The sequence below is a fragment of the Kogia breviceps genome, chromosome 10, assembly GCF_026419965.1.
Source record: "Kogia breviceps isolate mKogBre1 chromosome 10, mKogBre1 haplotype 1, whole genome shotgun sequence".
Lineage (NCBI taxonomy): Eukaryota > Metazoa > Chordata > Mammalia > Artiodactyla > Physeteridae > Kogia > Kogia breviceps.
Genome location: NC_081319.1, coordinates 43,449,707 through 43,466,959, shown reverse-complemented (window position 1 = coordinate 43,466,959; position 17,253 = coordinate 43,449,707). Strand labels below are relative to the sequence as shown.

The 17,253-nt window shown below is 54.3% G+C and overlaps 1 protein-coding gene across 1 annotated transcript in view; it reads left to right on the top strand.

The window, feature by feature from the left end:
* Positions 1-1,016: 1,016 nt before the first annotated feature.
* Positions 1,017-17,253, top strand: part of SCN5A (sodium voltage-gated channel alpha subunit 5) — a 111,343-nt gene continuing 95,106 nt past the window's right edge. The window contains exons 1-2 of the mRNA XM_059075922.2: positions 1,017-1,179; positions 16,756-17,081. Of these exons, the coding sequence (XP_058931905.1) occupies positions 16,809-17,081 (273 nt within the window). The 5' untranslated portion in view covers positions 1,017-1,179; positions 16,756-16,808. The remainder of the gene's footprint in view (positions 1,180-16,755; positions 17,082-17,253) is intronic.

Here is a 17,253-nt window from a genome sequence, read left to right as displayed (position 1 = left end):
GCCGGTCCCTTCCAATGTTGTTACTGGCCTGTGGGTAAAACCTGGTGGCCTGTTTCTCTTAAACAAGGATGTGTGTTCGTGGGTACATCTCCCTGTGGGTCAGCCTGCGTGTGTGAGCGGCTGTGCTTGTCAGTGTATGGGTCTCTGCATCCATGTGTGAGAGACAGTCTGTCTCATTGTCAGCATGTAGCCTCCGTGTGTGTCAAGGTGCAGGTTTTCTGTAGCTCAACAGGGTGAAGTGAGTGCATGTGTTTCAGTGTGGGTGTGTCTGTGTTAGTTGGTTGTGTCTGTTGGTTGTTTCTGGTCTGGGTGTGTGTTTCTGTCAGTGCCTATATGTCAGTACAAGTGTCTACCATTGTGCAGACTTGTGTGCTCTGTGTGTGTGTCTCTAGGAGACTGTGGTTCTATGTGTGTGTCTCTGTGTCAGTGTGTCAGTAGATGTGTGTCTCTGAGTCATGCAGGTGTCCCTGAGTTTGTCAGAGTATGACTGCCTCAGTGTCGGTGTGTGTCAATGATGTGTCTGCTTGTGCCCGTGTGGGAGTCTGTGTGTGTCAGTGACAGCGGGTGTCTCCGAGTGTCAGTGTATGTTTGTGTCCACAGGGGTGGGTGGCTTGGGTAAGGTCCCCAAGTCAGTGAGGATGTGTGCGTGCGTACTCCGCGTGTGCCGGGGTGTGTGCCTGTCCGCGTCGGCCGTAGGCGGCTAACTGTGGCGAAGCGTCGCCAGGTCGCTGTGTGTGTACCCCCGCGTGTGCCAGGTCTGCGCGCGTCTGTCCGTGTCCGCGTGGGCCGCTTTCTGTAGCGGGGCGCCCCCGGGTCAGCGCGGGGGTGTGCGCCCCAGTGGGTGCCCAGGGCTTCACCCTCTGAGCCAGCGGAGCGCCACGTGCGGAGCCCGGGGCCCGTTGCTCTGGGGCGGAGCCAGCCCGGGGCCCCAAGCCCCAGGCCGAACCCAGGCGGGGCCCGCCCCCGACCCCGCCCCCAGCTCGAGCCCGCGCCGCCCGCGGAGCCCAGGAGCCCAAGCCCAGCCGCGGAGCCGAGACGACGGCGGCGGCGCCCGTGGGATGCGGGGATCGCGCCCCCGGGGTCGCTGAGCCTGCGCCCAGTGCCCGGAGCCCCGCGCCGAGCCGAGTCCGCGCCGAGCCGCAGCCGCCCATTCCGGGTCTCCGGCCGGGGGACCAGCAGGTGAGCGAGCACCCCTGCGCCCGGCAGCCCCGGCCCGGCCGGAACCCCCTCTGCCTGCCGCCGCCCAACTTTCCTCCCCGAGGGTTGGAGCCTCCAACTGCTGCGGGCCCTCTCCCCTGCCCCGGGTCCGCAGGCAGGCTCCCTCCCCCATCTCTGCACCCGAGGGTGGGAAGGGGAGAAGAAGGGGCGCAGAGCAGCCTGGCTGGAGGGGATCCCCGGGAGCGGGGGGCGTCTGCTAATCGGCGCACGCCCCCTCCCCTTCCCTTTCCTTCCGGGTTTCCCAGTGCGCTGTCGAGGGCCGGGGGCGGGGGGGAGCTGCGGCTCCGGCTTCCCGGCCGATCCTGGCGCAAGCTCGGGGAGGGGTCTGGGATTGGCACCCGGATTCCCGAGGCCAGAGACCCCAAGGTCAGAACAGCGACTAGACGCGTAGAGAGTGGGGGAACTGACCGAGCAGGGCTGGGAATGGAGGAAGGGGCTATGCCACCCCCCTTTCTCTGGGCCCCGCGGAGCAGTCCGCTGGGGGTGTCCTCTCTGGGGTGAGATCTCTGCCAGTCCTGACCGGGGACAGATCTATGTGCACCCTGACGGGGGAGAGATCTATGTTGTGTGCCCTATCTCTGCGCGCTCTGACCGTAAAGAGATCTCTGTGCCCTCTTGACGCCCTAACGGGGACACATGTGGTCTCTGTGAGCCCTGAAGTGGAGAGGTCTCCGTGTGCTCTCTACAGGGGAGATATCTGTGCTCTGGGATGGGGAGAGTTCTTTGCCCTCCTAGCTCTGACCCGGGAGGCCGGAGGCCGTTTTCTACTTGTTTTTTAATCGTCTTTGGTGGTGCCCTGGAAGGAAGTAGAGGTGCCTAGCCTTGTGGGGGATGGAGTTGTGGAGAGTGCTGGTGGTGGTGGTGGGGTGCTGGGCACAAGGCCCTGGCCTTAGGCACGCCTTGCAAACACCTGTTGGAGGCCAGGGCACAGCCCCGAATCAGGAAGCCATGGCCGAGGTTGTGGCAGAAGTCGATCTTCTCTCCTTAGTGCTTTGAGACCAGTGAGGGTGACAGGATCAGTCTCCTCTTGGGGTTCTGGGCTGCCATTCCATTTCCCCAGCTGTCTCCTCCCATCCTGCCGAGAACGCAGGCACCTCCACTGGGAGGCTAGACTGCCCTGTGGAGACAGGCACTCCACGTGACCCCACCGTGCCTGCCACAGCACATCCGCTCTCTCCGTGATTCCCACTATCCCTTCAGGATCCAGAGGGACCCTGAGCGGCAGAGGCCCAGGTCATCAGGAGGACAGGCCCCTGCTGCTGCCCTCAGCCTCTCCCAGTTAGAATTGGGCAGGTGCATGTGAGTGGGTGGTAATGGAGCTGGAAGGTGGAATGAAGCTGGCACGGCCTGATAGCTCAAGCCCTGCTGCAGTCACAGGAGCGAGGGGAGGGGAGGGTCAGGGAACAGCCAGAGTGTGGAACACAGATTTTAAACTAGAATGTTCAGCCCCATGCTGAAATGAGCCTCAGTAACCCTATCATCACCACCACATTGTGTGGGGGCAGGGGGGAAACTGAAGCTGAGAGTGGGTCAGGGACTAATCCAAGGTCACCTAGAGAGTCAGTGGACTGGGGGCCCCACTCAGGGTGAAGATGCCTTGAGATCTAATTTCTGAGAGCCAAATTGACCTAGGACTGATCAAAGAGAATCTGAGCAGAAAGGGAAGTGGCCCTAAGGTGCCAAGAACTAGCATTCAGCCCAGTGTGGCACAGGCAGCTGCTATGCCTTTGGGGTGCTTGGTCCCAACTCAGTGGTAATTGAAGCCCCTCCGGAAAATTTCCAGGATTGACTCACTCAACATGAAGATGGAGCTCGGAGGAGTGGTAGGAAGTACCAGAGACAACTGGGAGTTGGGGAGAACAAGAGGCTGGTGCTCAGGGAATCCAAGGGGAAGGGAGTCCTGGGGGCAGCCTGGGACAGTGGTAAATGGCAGTCTCTGTTCTGTTTATAGGAGGCTGGTTCCTGCTGACCCTTGGGAAGCTTATTGGAAAAGTATACAATGATAGAACTGTGTGCCCACAGCCCACTCAAAAGAGGAGTGATTGCCTTTGGCCAGGAGAGTCAAGGGTATCTATCTAACAAAAATAACTTTCCAGCTGGATTTTGAAGGATGAATAGGAGTTTTCTAGGTAGAGAAGGTGCAGTCTAGCCATCAGGACTATCACGTACAACAGCACAGAGATGTGAAATAGTACAATTGTTCAGTGACCTATTGGGTCCCTTGGTGTGAGGTAGAGAAGAGCAAAAGCTAAAGCCAAGGTCACAGTCACGGGGGCCCTTGGAGCTCCGCTCAGGAATTGGGAATTTATCCTCAGTAATGGTACTAAAAATAGCTAACATTCACTGAGTGCTTTCTGCCAGCCAGTCACAGCACTAAGCACTTTATAAGACTCATCTTGCTAAATCCTTGAATCAACCCTGAAGGCAGACACCATAATAATGACCAATTTGCAGGTGGTGAAACTGAAGGCCCAGAAAGGTTAAGTAACTTGCTCACTGTCACACATCTACTAAGTAGCGGGACTTCAGTTTGAGCCCAGGTGTCAGTATATGTGCTTTGCATTGTGCTACCTCTCCAAGGCAGACCATGGATGCTGTCCAAAGTTTTTCAGTTGAAGGAGAGGGACAGGCAGGTGACCACAGGTGATACAACCTGTGATATTCCAACTTCCTTCCGTGTTAAGGGATATGGCACTCTCCCATCCCCAACATCGGTTGCTCACTAAGTGAGATTCACTGCTGCTGTATCACACGGTGGGGAATGGTGGGGGATGGGCAAGTGGAGTTTGGGTTGGCAAGCTTGATGCAGAACAGAGGACAAGGTGATGGATGTTTCAGGGTCCTGATCTGAACGTGTAGTGCTTCCAGGGAGATGCCGATATCTAGCAGTCAGTTGGAGGGAAGGGTTCAGGGTCTAGGAAGGAGATCTGGGCTGGAGGTAGGAACTTGGAATCGTCTGCAGAGGCTGGTTGTTGGAGCCATGGCAGTGAATTAGATTTTCCAGTGAGAATGCAGACCAGTGGTTCTCAACCCTGGCGATATTAGCATCACTTGGAAAGCTTTTTTTTTTTTTAATTAATTAATTAATTAATTAATTAATTTATGGCTGTGCTGGGTCCTTGTTGCTGCGCGCGGGCTTTCTCTAGTTGCGGAGAGCAGGGGCCACTCTTTGTTGTGGTAGGTGGGCTTGTCATTGTGGTGACTCCTCTTGTTGCAGATCACAGGCTGCAGGCGCACAGGGAAAGCGTTTTTAAACAAAACCAACCTATGCCCAGACTCCACCCCCAGAAATTCTAATTCAGTTGACTCTGAGGTGAGGCCCAGGCATCAGTAGTCTTGAAAGCACCCAGGTGATCCTAATGTGGAGAAGAGGGTGGGAGAGAAGAGAGTTCACTCTGGAGCCCTGAGGCACTCCAACACTTGAGGCTGGAGAAGTCTGCAAGGGAGGCTGGCAAGGAGCAGTCAGAGAGGTAGGAGGACAGCCAGCAGTGGGAGGTGTCACAGAAAGCACGGAGGGTGCGTGTCCCGGGAGTCTCCTGTTTGTGCTGGGAGAGTTAAGAAGATACGTTTTGAGAAGTTCACGGGAAGATGAAAAAGAATGCATAATTTAAAAAAGAGTGCCCATTAGACTGAGCGACTGTGAGGGTGCTGGTGACCTTGACAACAGAAATTTTCCTCTTGGCACCCACAGAACGTGGTCCTGGGTAGAGATGGATTTTGATGAATGAATGAATGAATGAATTGATGAGAATGGAATCCAGTTTGGAGTGGGTTGAGGAGTGAGCAGGAGGTGAGGATGTGGAGAGAGCATGTGTAGACAGCTTTTTCAAAGAGTTTGATGGTTTAAAAGGGAAGAGAGAGATAGACGGGAGCTGGGGACAGGGTGGGGTCGAGGGAGGGCAGCAGGAAGAGCCTGGGGTGGACACTGCAGGCGTGTGCGTCCGTGCAGTGCGTCCATGTGTGTGAGATTGTGGGGAAGATGCTTTCCCTCACAGGGAGGGCCAGAGGTCTGTGAGTTGAAAGCGTGCCCGTGGGGTCTCAGTTGCTCTGGTTTGTCCAGTGGGCCGGTCAGGAAGGCCTGGGGTGAAATGCCTCTTCCTATGAAGCTCTGAGAGGGTGATTTTGATGGCAGGAGCTGTGATTCCTGCTGGGGGCAGGGAGTAGGAGGAGAGGGAGATTTGCTCTGAGGAGAGAAAAGTGTTCCAGAAAGCCAGTGTCTGAAGATAAGATGAGGTCGTCTAGAGCAGGTTTCCAGGAGTAGAGGGCCTGGGCTAAAAGTCCTGTGGCTAAATCCACAAAGGAGACAGAGAAGAGAAGGTGAAGCCAGGGGGCAGCCTGTGGAGAGAGGCTGGATGATGCAGGGAGGGGGGTCACAGGGGTGGTGAGGCTTCGAAGTGAGCCCAGGATTTGATGCCCACTGCCCTCTGCCAGCCCAGACTGACCTGCGGCAGAGGTCTGAGGCTGAGTTCAGCCTCAGGTGGTCGGAGAGAGCCTGGACAGGACATCCAGCACCTAATCTCTGTCATGGAACATTCTAGAAGCTATACAATTCAGATACAATAACTGCTCTCATGAAGTTTACATACTGTTGGGAAAGACAGGCTGGGTACCACGAAACAGTTAAATACAGAAGATAATTTTAGATTGTGACCGGTACTATGAAGGAAATAAAACAGGATGTTGTGATGGAGAGATGGGAGTGACGCTAGACTGGCTGCTCATGGAAGGCATCTTGAAGGAGGGGACTAAACTGAGACCTGAATAACAAGAAAGAAGCAATCCTGAGGAGATCTGGGGCAAGAATGTCTTGTAAAGAGGGGAATGCCAGTACAAAGGCCCTGAGGCAGGGCCAAGCTCCTGAGCAGGGTTGGCTGCTGTGCTGGAGCAAAGGGACTGGTGTGGAGATAGAGAGGTCCCTTGCCTCTATTCCACCTCCCCCCACTCAGTCGTTAGCCTCTTCAGACTGCCCCTTTGCTTATGCACGGCTTACACGACTCACCTCAGGCTGCCAGCGGTTCCTGAGGGTGACACTATATTTAGACACTTCTCCTCTCTGTGGTCCTGGAACATCCTGTGTATTTTTAAGATGATCAATATGGGATGGGTGCTATTTATAGAGACCCCAAGAGAATTCCTGGGACCTGGGGCCCTCAAATAGTGGAGGAAATCCAGGACCGGGCTTTTTGGGGGCAGCCACTGCATCTGGCAGAGCATTGGAGCCATCTGATTCATGGACTCTGAAATTCATATCACCTCCCTTGCCAGACCTGCTTCATCCCATCCCTGCAGAGTTACCACAGCCGTGGGCTGGGGAGCTTGGATGCCCATAGTCCACCTATCTCCAAGTCTGTTTCCTGGAGGGGTATCCAGTATGCCCCAAGCCCAACAGAAAATTTCATTGTGATTGTTGAAACCAGAGTCTGATGGGACAGTTTATCAATCTCTTGTTCATTCCTCACTCTGTTTACTGGCAGAAGAGGACTCTCAGAGCCTCCCAGGTTTACCCCACTGGCCAGAGAGAGGTCTGCCCAGGAGTAAATGTGAGGTTGGCATTGGAAGCTTAGCCTTTCCAGTGGGAGGTCAGTGTGGCCCAGAGCAACCAGGGGAGGCTGCCTGGAGGAGGTGGGATTGGAGCCCAGCCATGGAAGATGCACAGCATTTGGAGAGGTGAAAGGGATCAGATCAAGTTTTCAGGCCTATTTTCGGAAGAATGTTTATGCTCCGAGGCTGGAGTTCTTTCTCTTTCTCTCCCCTTCAGTTTTTCTTCTGATTAAATCTCCCAGGGAGACAGTGGAAAGTCACATCCCCACAGAGGTATTAGCTGAGTGGAAGGACGAAGCTGCTCTCACGGAGTCTGTGTGGGCCCGAGAAGATGCCTCACCCCCTTGGAGATCCCGCTGTCATCATCTGCAAGGGCTTTCACTCCCCTCCTTACAGCCCTGAGAGGCCAAGGGCTGGTACTGGTCACCCCATAGGCTCAAGGTCACACAGGCATGCAAGTGGCACTAAGCCCAGAGCCAGTGACTCCCTGCCCCACCCAGGCCTTGCCCAGGTATTCTCCGTGCTTTCTGGGAATGGATCTTGAACAGTAGAAGGCTCTTCGTGGCATCAGGAGGGTGGTAAACACCTTTCTGGCAGGTATTGATTCCTTGAAAGCCTGTGTGAAGGAAGGACCTGGCTCAAGAGGCAGTTCTCAGAGAGACAGCAGAGCAGGGAGGGTAATCTGGCTTGAAGTACCAACTCAGTTCTCAGGCTACCTTAGCATCCCTCCATCCGGGCTGGCCTGGGAGGTGCCCGGGAGGATCTAAGATGAGGGGTGGGGGAGATCAGACCATGGGAGGGACCAGCCCAGCCCAATCAATACCTCCTGCCTGGCCATCAAAGTCCCAGCCTCATCGACCTGGGCCGATAGCACGGAAGTGGTCCAAAGAGCCCCTCAGAGCCCAGGTGCCCTCCCTCTGCTGCCTAGCTCTGGGTCTTTTCCTGGAAAGAATCCCAGCCCTGGGTCCATTCCCTGCTGGGCCCAGGGCCCCACCCAGGGGACACCCTACTGGTGTGTGGGTACAGGGAGGCTGAGCGACAGAGTCCTGCCCACCACGGCCAGACTTGAGCAGAAGACACAGGAGCTCAGCCGGCCATTTGCGGTGCTGACCCTGCCACCGTGCTGGGTCACAAGCAGCACGGACTGCCAGTGAAATAAAGCGACAGCTAGTTGATAACAAAACTGGAAACGTAGGGAAAGCCCCCACTCACTTGCTGGCCCTGGGTGTTTATTAGGTGTGTAATTGCTGAGCTTCCATTTCAGGAAATGTCTGAGGGAAGGAGAGAAAAAAACTCCCTAAGGATCCCCTGGGGCCGACTGTACCCGGAGACTGCTGGACTTCAGGTCCCTTCCAGCCCTCGAGTTTTATGATTGAATTAAGGACTTGTCCCCAGATGGTTCACTTGTGTTCCCAGTGTATTGCACAAGTAACTTAAATGGCACTCACCGACAAATAAAAAGTAAATTCTCAAAAGCATTATGTTACATAAGAACAGCTGACACACAAGAGCCCATACGGTGTGATTCCATGTATAAGAAGTTCCAGAACAGGCAAAACTAATCTATGGTGATAGAAGTCAGAAAAGTTGACTGGAAAGGGACAGTGGGGAAACATCTTAATTGGCGTAGTAGTTACACAGGCATATACATTTATTAAAATTCATCCAGCTGTACACCTAAAATCTGTGCATTTTCTTGTATATGCATTATACCTCAATTTAAAAGAGTATCAAGGCACAAGGGTTGCACATTTGGCTATACTGTGTCATGGACACTTCTGCCGTGTGGACTTTGTGGATTAGTGGTTTGGCTTATCCCTCTGGGGGCTAAATGACCCTGTAGCATAGGGCTCCTAGGTTTCTCTGGGTGCATTTCTGTCTCCTTCAGTGCACACAGTAGGTGCCCCCAAAATGCCTAGGTTGCCGTGGCGTCTGAACAGTTCCACTGCGGAATCTTTTTTCAGCCCAGATGGGGAAAGTGAGTTGGAAGGAACTGGGCTGGAGAGAGACTTGGGATGCTGATTGCTGTCTCAGAGGCACCTCTGTTCCAGGAGGGTGTTTCCTGGGCCACAAGTGGACACCTTTCTGGCACGATTGTATGTATTGTGTGGGTGTAGCTCTACAGGGTCTGGGGCAGAAGTGCCCCAGGCTGACTGAGCCAGCTCTTCAACTTCTGGGCTCTGTGGTCTCCAAATAGTAGATCATCCAGGTCTCCCCCCAGAAGACCCAGGGCCCCAGAAGCTCTGACAGCTCAGAGCTGCTCAGCACATTATAGCTCCCTTAGTCATGGAGTGGTACAGGGCCTTCAGAGGAAGACTCGGGCTTGGGGGAAGGGGGTGATGTGTGCCCGGTGGAAGGGGCCCTACATGACTTGGGGAGTTTGTGTTTCCCCTGGCCTGGCACCAAAACACCACTGAACACTCAGATGAGATGATGGGATGAACTGGCACTTCCCAGCCCCCAGGTCCCCATCCTTAAATGGGGAAGGGGGATGAAAAGGCAGGAAGGAGGCTTGGGCTGAGTTCAAGACTCAGGTCAAAAGTGCCCCTCCCTCCATACGGCTCTTCCATCAGCTCCCAGTCCAGAAGGGGGCCTGGTCTCAGGGACCCCCTTTTCATCCCTGCCTGGGGAATCACTTCAGCAGAGCAAGAGGGTGAGGTTTTTACTGTCAGCTGAATTAGCCTTGGCTTCAGCCTGACTGTTGGAATAAATGAGATGCAAATGCATGTAAATGAGGGCATCCCCAGCTTCTGGGGTGGGTATGTTCACCTCTGGGAGGGATGAAGATGATTCTTCAGGACTTCCTCAGATTGCTGGGGGCTGGGATGGCAACTAGAGAAGGAAAGCCCCTTCATGATGCCTCTCCCCCTTCCCGAGGACTGGGGTCCAGACTGGACAGGGTTAATGCCTGTGCAGCCTCAAAGGAGAGGAGCCTGCAGGGAGCCGGTTAGCTGAGGCCCTGCACGCACGGGGACGTGCCAATGTGCCTTTGATCTGGGAGCAGGGACCTGAATGCACAGGCCACAGCACCAGCTGGCACCCCCGCTGAGCCTTTGTCCAAGTGGTTACCCCGGGAGAGACAGGACTGTGCATATAATTGCCTGGGCAGGAGGGATGGCCTGAAACACACTGTCGACCCCTCCCCTTCCCCCCACCCCCTACCATCCCAACCTGTGGGATCCCCACTCTCCAACCCTCCTTCCACCCATCCCCACCTTCCAGCCCTCCTCCCCTCCGTTTTCGGCTCCCTCCCCTCCCCCACCCCCAGGCTAGCCTGAGGCCCAGCCCCTAAGCAGGTGTAGTTCTGTAAGGGTTTAGGGCCCCGTGGCTGGAACTCTACCACAGTGCCATCCAATAGAGATAATTTGAGTTACAAATGCAAGTCACATATGCAATTTAAAATTTTCTACTAACTGCATTTTAAAAAGTAAAAAGAAACAGGTGAAATTAATTTTAATATATTTTATTTCACCCAGTACATATATCCAAAATATGATCAGTTTAAATTTTAATCGATATTTAAAAGTTAGTAATGAAATAGGTGACATTCTTTATCATGCTAAGCTTTCCAAACCAGTGTGGATGTAACAACAGCACATCTGGATTGGCACTAGCCACCTGCCAGGTGCTCGCTAGCCACAGGTGCAGAGTGGCTTTCCTATGGGACTGGGCAGCTCTACCTGGTGTGGAGAGCTGGAGAGAAAACCACTGTCAGAGAAAATGCTGACTCTGGGCAAGGGAAGAAATTGGCCAGGTCTCCCTGGGACCATCTGGCCACACAGGCTGCGAAGAGGGAAGACCAGCCTCAGAGGAGGCTGATGGGCTGGCTCTTAGCTTTGGAGCGAGGATCGCAGACATACTCAGCCCAGGTGGGCAGGCCACAGATAGCCCTGACCCTTCCTCCCTGCTCTCCATGTCCTCAGAGGTGGGAGGCAATGTCATGCAGTGGTTAGGCTTAAGGCCTGGCTTCAGACAGACTGAAGCATCAGATTTCCCATCTGTACAATGGGTATAATAACACCCCCTCTTCCTAGGATTGTTATAAGGATGGAATAAGCGCAGTTCCAGGCACATAATGAGCAAGTGATGCTGCTGGGATGACCCACCCCAGCTCATGGTTGAGGAAACTGAGGTCCAGAAGCGGGGGAGGGAGAGTGGTAATAACGTTGTCCCAAGGTCACAGTGTGGGTTAGTGGCTGGGCAGTAGGAAGGTTAATCTGGCACTCATTCATTCATGCGTTCATTCCTTCATTCACCAGGCCCTTATAGACACCTCTCTGAGGCCAGACTGCGCTTTGGGAGCTCAGGACACAGCCAGAGGGAGAGGCAGATGTGGAAGCAAATTACTCTACCCTGTGATGAAGCCAGTATAGGAACGCAGTGTGCCAGGAACACAGAGAAGGGAAGGGCCAGCCAGGCAGGGATGGCTGGTGTGTGCAGCGACAAGGATTTTCAGAGAAGGGTCTTCTGAGCTGGATTTCTTAGGAGAAAAAGAATGGCAACAATAGCCACAATTATTATAGCAAATGACACTCATTGAACACTTTCTGTGTGCCGAGCATGTGCAAGTATTAATACACTTATGCCTCAGAACAGCCCTGTGAAATAGGTACTAATATTAACCCCATTTTACCTATGGGAAAACTGAGGTAGAGAACCATCAGTTAACTTGCCCAAGAACATACAAGTGGCCAGGACCCAGGTTCACACAGGCAGTCTTGCTTCCAAGCCATAGGCCTAACCATGCCCCTATCCCGTGTAGGACTAGGAAGTCTTCCAGAGATAGAGGGGTGAGCAGACCCGGTCACAGGGCTGGGTTCTCTGGCCCAGGGCATTTCCTCATTGCCAATCTCAACAAGACCGAGTAGAAATTTCCTTAAAGGCTACCATACTCTTTTTGCTGATGACTTTTCCCCCTTTCTTGTCATCACACGTGTTGATTTTGATTTTCTTCACCTAGGGAAGAAAAGCATTCTAAGAAGTCATTTGTAGGGCCATGTACACAGTGGGTGCTGATTAAATGTTCACTGAGTCATTAAAATGAGTCTACGGGTTGAGGTGTTGATTAGTTTCAATGTGTTCTCCTCAAGGGAGAAATGAAGTGGCTCCTGATACTCCTCACACCTGTGGGGAGTGAACCCCTGCTTCAGGGCCACCCACACCCTCTCCCTGAGCCCTCAGGACTGCGGGGCAGTGGAAGGGCACAGGTGGAACTAGTGCCCAAGGTGGTGGGTGCTCCAGCACGAGGTCACCTGGACTGCAGGGCAGGAAGGAGGCGCCCAGAGCAGAGGAAGCTGGCAGAGATTTTCTAGGAAGACAGGGAATCACTTCCACAGAGCTCTTTGAATAAATTTACATGGCAAAGAATATTCTTTGCGTGTTGTGGCTCCGATTCCAAGGCGAGCAGAATGCCAGACGCGACTCAGGAACTGCCTTCAGGAGCCAGGGGAGTGGGCAGGAAGGGGCTGCAAGGGGGGGTTAAGCTGGAGTCTGGTCCCTCCTCACCCCAGGGACGGCCAACTGGCCTGGTTTGTCCAGGACTGAAGGGCATCTGGGATGCAGGAATTTTAGTGCTAAAACCAGGGAAGTCCTGCGCATCCCTCCTCCACCCCAGCACTGCATGGCTGCACTGCAGGCTGCCAGGCTGTTGTGTCCCGTGTCACGGCATTGTAACCACCATTGACTGAGCACCAGCTGTGTGCCCTGTGCATCAGGAGGAGACAAAAAGATGAGACAGTCTAGGGCGTTCCAGTTTCTGGTGTGAACAGTCCATATTCTCCCCCCACAGCATCTCCGCCCTGATGTGAATTCCCACACCTACAGGCCAGTGACTCAGAGGACCCAGCCTTGCCCCAAGATGAGGTTTCCAAGATGTTTGGGGAGACCAGACCCACGCTAACAAGTGTCAGAGAGCAGCCGAGGCCAGGAAGAGATCCAGGGCTGGCTGGATGTGGGGCTCAGCCTCCTGACCCAGAGGAGGGAGGTCAGTGTGGGTGGGCAATCAGAGAGGGCGTCCTGGAGGGGGTGGCATAGTGAGGGGAGCATGAGGTGGCTCTGCCCTGGCTCTGCACAGGGCATGGACAGTGTTTAATGTCTGAACTAGGGAGTGGTGGGAGCTGCACATGGTGGGTGGAGGGAAAGAGGGAGGAGGCTGGTGGCAATGGGATCAGACTGGTCCCAGCTGGGGCCAGGAGGCCCATCCCAGGGCCGTGGCCTTGGGGATGGAGGCCTGATGTTTGGTGGAGCTGGGGAATTGTGGCCAGTGTCAGAGGAAATGGTGTCAGGAGGAGCCAGTTTGAAAAGGAGGGTTCACAGTTTGCTCCCAGGAACTCTCAGGTGCCAGCAGAACTGAGGGAGAGAGGCACCCAGTAACATAAGCGGATGAACTTGAGATAAAATGGAGTAGGGGGTACCTAGAGCTCAAGGGACACCGATAGGACAGGGGAAACTGGCCCAAGAAGAGGGATCATCTGGAAGAAGCTGTCCCAGCCTGGGGAGCAGGTGTAGGGGTGGTACAGATGGAGAAGCTGGTGAAGGTGGAGAAGCTGGTGCAGGTGGAGAAGCTGCTATAGGTGGAGAGACTTGCTGGTGGAGAGGCTGTCCTGCGTGAGGGCGAGATTCATGGGGTGCCGGCATCTAGAAGAGTATGATCTTTGTGTGATCTTTGAATCAAATCTCATCCAGGCTCCCCTACATGATGGAGCTGTGTGAGATAGAGGCTCCTTGTACTTCCCCAGCCAGAAGTGGGTCCTCCCTGCAAAGCTGGGGGCCTGCCCTCCCAGGCCTGAGGGGTATGGCTGGGCCTGAGCCTGGAGTGTCCTCAGATCTACCCCGATCTCTCCTTACGCTGGCATCACCGGAAAGCTTGCAGCCAGGGCTCAGCCAGTCTCAGCCTCAACAGGGCGTGGGCCCTGAGCTGCTGAAGGAACGGCAGGGCCAGAGCCAGGTGCAGGCAGCAGGAGAACAAGGGAGAAAACGGATCCCACCCACCCACAGTGAGCCACCTGTGGGGACCCAAAGACAAAGGACGCTCTTGGCAGGTTTACTTTGGAACCTGAAGCTGCCTGGCTGCTGGGGAGCAGGGGACTTCATCTGGAATCTGGTTTCACAAACTGCCAAGTCCCAGGGGTTCTGGTGTCCTGCTGGAGGCCAGCTGGGGCAAGACCTTTCCGAGGACCCAGGGCCCTGTCATTGGGGCTTCATTATTACTATATTAAATAGTAATATCTAATAAGTGTTGTAATTTTGAAGTAACCATGGCATTAATGATATCTGAGATACTGCAGCCCCTATAGTGGAACAGGGAAATAGCTGCATTTCTATTGGTCACAGGTATCACTAACACTTCCATCTTGCTGCCTACATTCATAATGGAAGGAAATGTTAAATTTCAGGTAGAGGTTAATGAGAATGAGATGCAATTCCCCCCGAATTTTTTCCCCATCACTCCAAGAGGCCTGTTAGGTTCCTCTGAGCTGCAGAGACAAACAAAGCTAGTCTCCTGACTGTTAGCAGTCGGAAGAGTGGTTATCCAGTTGCTGACTAGAGGGGAACCCCAGTCAGAGGGACTGGAAATTATCTATTTCGTGACCTGGGTGCTAGTGACTGGGTGAGTTCAGTTTGTGGAAATTCATCCACCTGTGTGTACGTACATTTAGGATTTGGGCACCAATCTGTATGAACGGTTGACTTCAATACAAATTTTAAAAGCACCTTTACCAGAACAGATGTATATGCAGGTGCAAGCTTGTGCACACACACACACACACACACACACATACACACACACACCCCACCACTCCCACACACGCCGCTATGTACCAGGGACCCTAGGTCCATGGGTGTCCACGTGTCTCCAGAACGCTTGCAGGCATGTGGACACAGATGGATACAGTGAGACAGAGAACACTGTTTTTAGGAAATAATTCCAAGTAAAAGAGGAGGCTTCCTGATTTACAGGACTAGTGATTGCTCACAGTGGAGAGGATTACCCTGCAAAGAAGGAGCTGCTGTCATCCAGGCTGCCTTGTTTTTTGTTTTTTAATAAAAAGAATAATGACTTTATTGTTTTTGAAAAAATAATATAAAATCATCATAAATAATTTAAAACTAAAGAAAAGCATGAAGAAGAAAGTTTAAAATTACCTAAACTTCCACCAGCCAAGGAAGAAACATCACCATTCACGTTTGGTGACGAGTATTACAGACGCCTCTCTGTTCATGCAAAGATGGAGGTAGACAGGGACAGGCTTTTATTAAATAGGGACCTACTCCTTCACCTGCTGTTTTCAACAAAGATGTTCCTTTAACTTTACTGGAGTGAACCAGAAGAACAAGAGGCTGAAGGATGGGGTGGTTCTGACAGTGTCTGTCCCGGGACCTCTCTCCTCTGGCTTCCCTTCACACATTCCGTGCTGCATCTCCCTGCGGACAAGAGGTGCCCTTTTGAGACCTGCCTGTGTTGTGTTTGCTCACTGTTTACCTGTTACCTGGCCAGGTGCCTACTTCACGGTGATTGGAGCCTGGGCCCTTGGCGGGGTGTGTGCAGGGGTCGGGGTGACAGCCGCTCATTGGGGTCATTGGTGACGTGTGTCCCAAGAGTCAGATCAAGGCAGAGCTGGTCTTTGACGGAAAGGGATTCTGTCCTGGCAGAGATCTCCAACAGGTGCCCGGCCCTCCCCGGGTTTGATGTGGTAATTAGTGACATGGCCTCCCCCTCCCGGTGGCAGTGGCGTCCCAGTCAGGAGCTACGCCGACCACATCCTGTTTTGGTGGGGCAGTCGGGTACACATTCTCCGGCCTCTGTGTCAGAGTCAGAGCCTGTTCACACCAGGTCCTGGATCATCTGAGGCCACCGGGGGCCACATTCTCCCTGTTTGGCGTCACATGCGGCTGCCGGCTGGACGTCCTAGCGGAAGCGCGGTCACCATTTTCTGGTTCTGCTATTACTCGAGATGGGCCCTGGTTTGTTCAGACTCAGGAGGAGGGGAGTGAGTGGAGGCATGAGGAGTCTGGGGTGCTCCGTCAGCGTTTCCCATCTCTGGAAGGATGCCTCACTCTGGGGATTTCTTTGAGATCCTCTCAGGGGGCTCTGTGGCAGCTGTGTACACAGCTCTGTGGTGCCAACATCTGGATGGCAGCTGCCAAGTTGTTACCCAGCTGTTTCCAAAAACCTGCAGGACTGGCCTGGGCCTCAGTGAGCAGATCCAGATACCCCCTCAGTGGCCAGATGTTGGAACCTCTGTGCCCCAGGTGAAGTCTGGGCACCCTCCCCCACGCAGGTGCGTGGTGCTGTGGGAAGACCAGACAGATTGTCCCCCACCCTCTGGTCCCACCGCTCAGGCTGAGGATCTGCCTGGAAAAGAAGCCCAGGATTGGGACGTTGGCCCAGGAGGGCTCTGATCACCCTCCTAGGGTCCCAGGGTTTCCTGTAGAGGAGACAAGCTGAGAGGAAGGGCAGCAGTGGGTACCTTCTAACGCCCTTGCCCCTCATCTACATATTCGTCATTCATTCCATCCTTCATTTGTTCAGGACCAGCCCGGCCAGAGATCTGAAATAAAAAGGTGACAGGCCCTCTCCCTGCCCCATGGAGTGTCCCCCTCAGCCCAGGGTGTGTCGGCATCAGTTGTGAGAAGTGTCTCAAAGTGGGCTTGGTTAAGGAACCAACAGGTGTGAGTGTGCCCTTTTGTATCAAGTGGGGTAGAATGAAGGGTCCCCGGTGACCCGGTCACTCATGCCTACTTGCATTCAAACGTGCTCATTGGGATGGGAAAGGGAGGAGTGACCCTCCTGTAGGTCCCCATGCATTCCCTGCAGCCTGGAGGGCTCTGGGTTTGCCCAGTCCAGCATCCGCCAAGTGTGCCTGTGGAGAGGTGGGGAGCATCTTTGCCAAGATGCTGGTCCTTCCCTCCACCAGCCCAGCCGCTCCGCCCAGGTCTGGCCACCCTGCCCCCTGGCCGTGGGTGCAGCATCAGCCCCATGTCTGTGTCTTTCAGCTTCCCTGCAGGCAGCGTGAGGACAGCCTGTGCCCCAGAAGCAGGATGAGAAGATGGCAGACTTCCTGTTACCTCGGGGCACCAGCAGCTTCCGCAGGTTCACCTGGGAGTCTCTGGCGGCCATCGAGAAGCGCATGGCGGAGAAGCAGGCCCGAGGTTCGGCCGCCTCGCAGGAGAGCCGAGACAGGCTGCCCGAGGAGGAGGCTCCCCAGCCCCAGCTGGACCTGCAGGCCTCCAAAAAGCTGCCAGATCTCTATGGCAACCCACCCCGAGAGCTCATTGGGGAGCCCTTGGAGGACCTGGACCCCTTCTATAGCACCCAAAAGGTGACTGCTACCCACCCCCACCCCACCTCCCTGCAACATCCCTATAAACGCAGCAGACAGTGAGAGGGCCTTGCCTCCATATGGGGCTCTGTTTGGGGTTGGCTTCCCTGGGCCTTGGGAGAGTGAGTCATTAGTGATCTATATTCCCATCACCTTAATGTTAGAGTTCCAG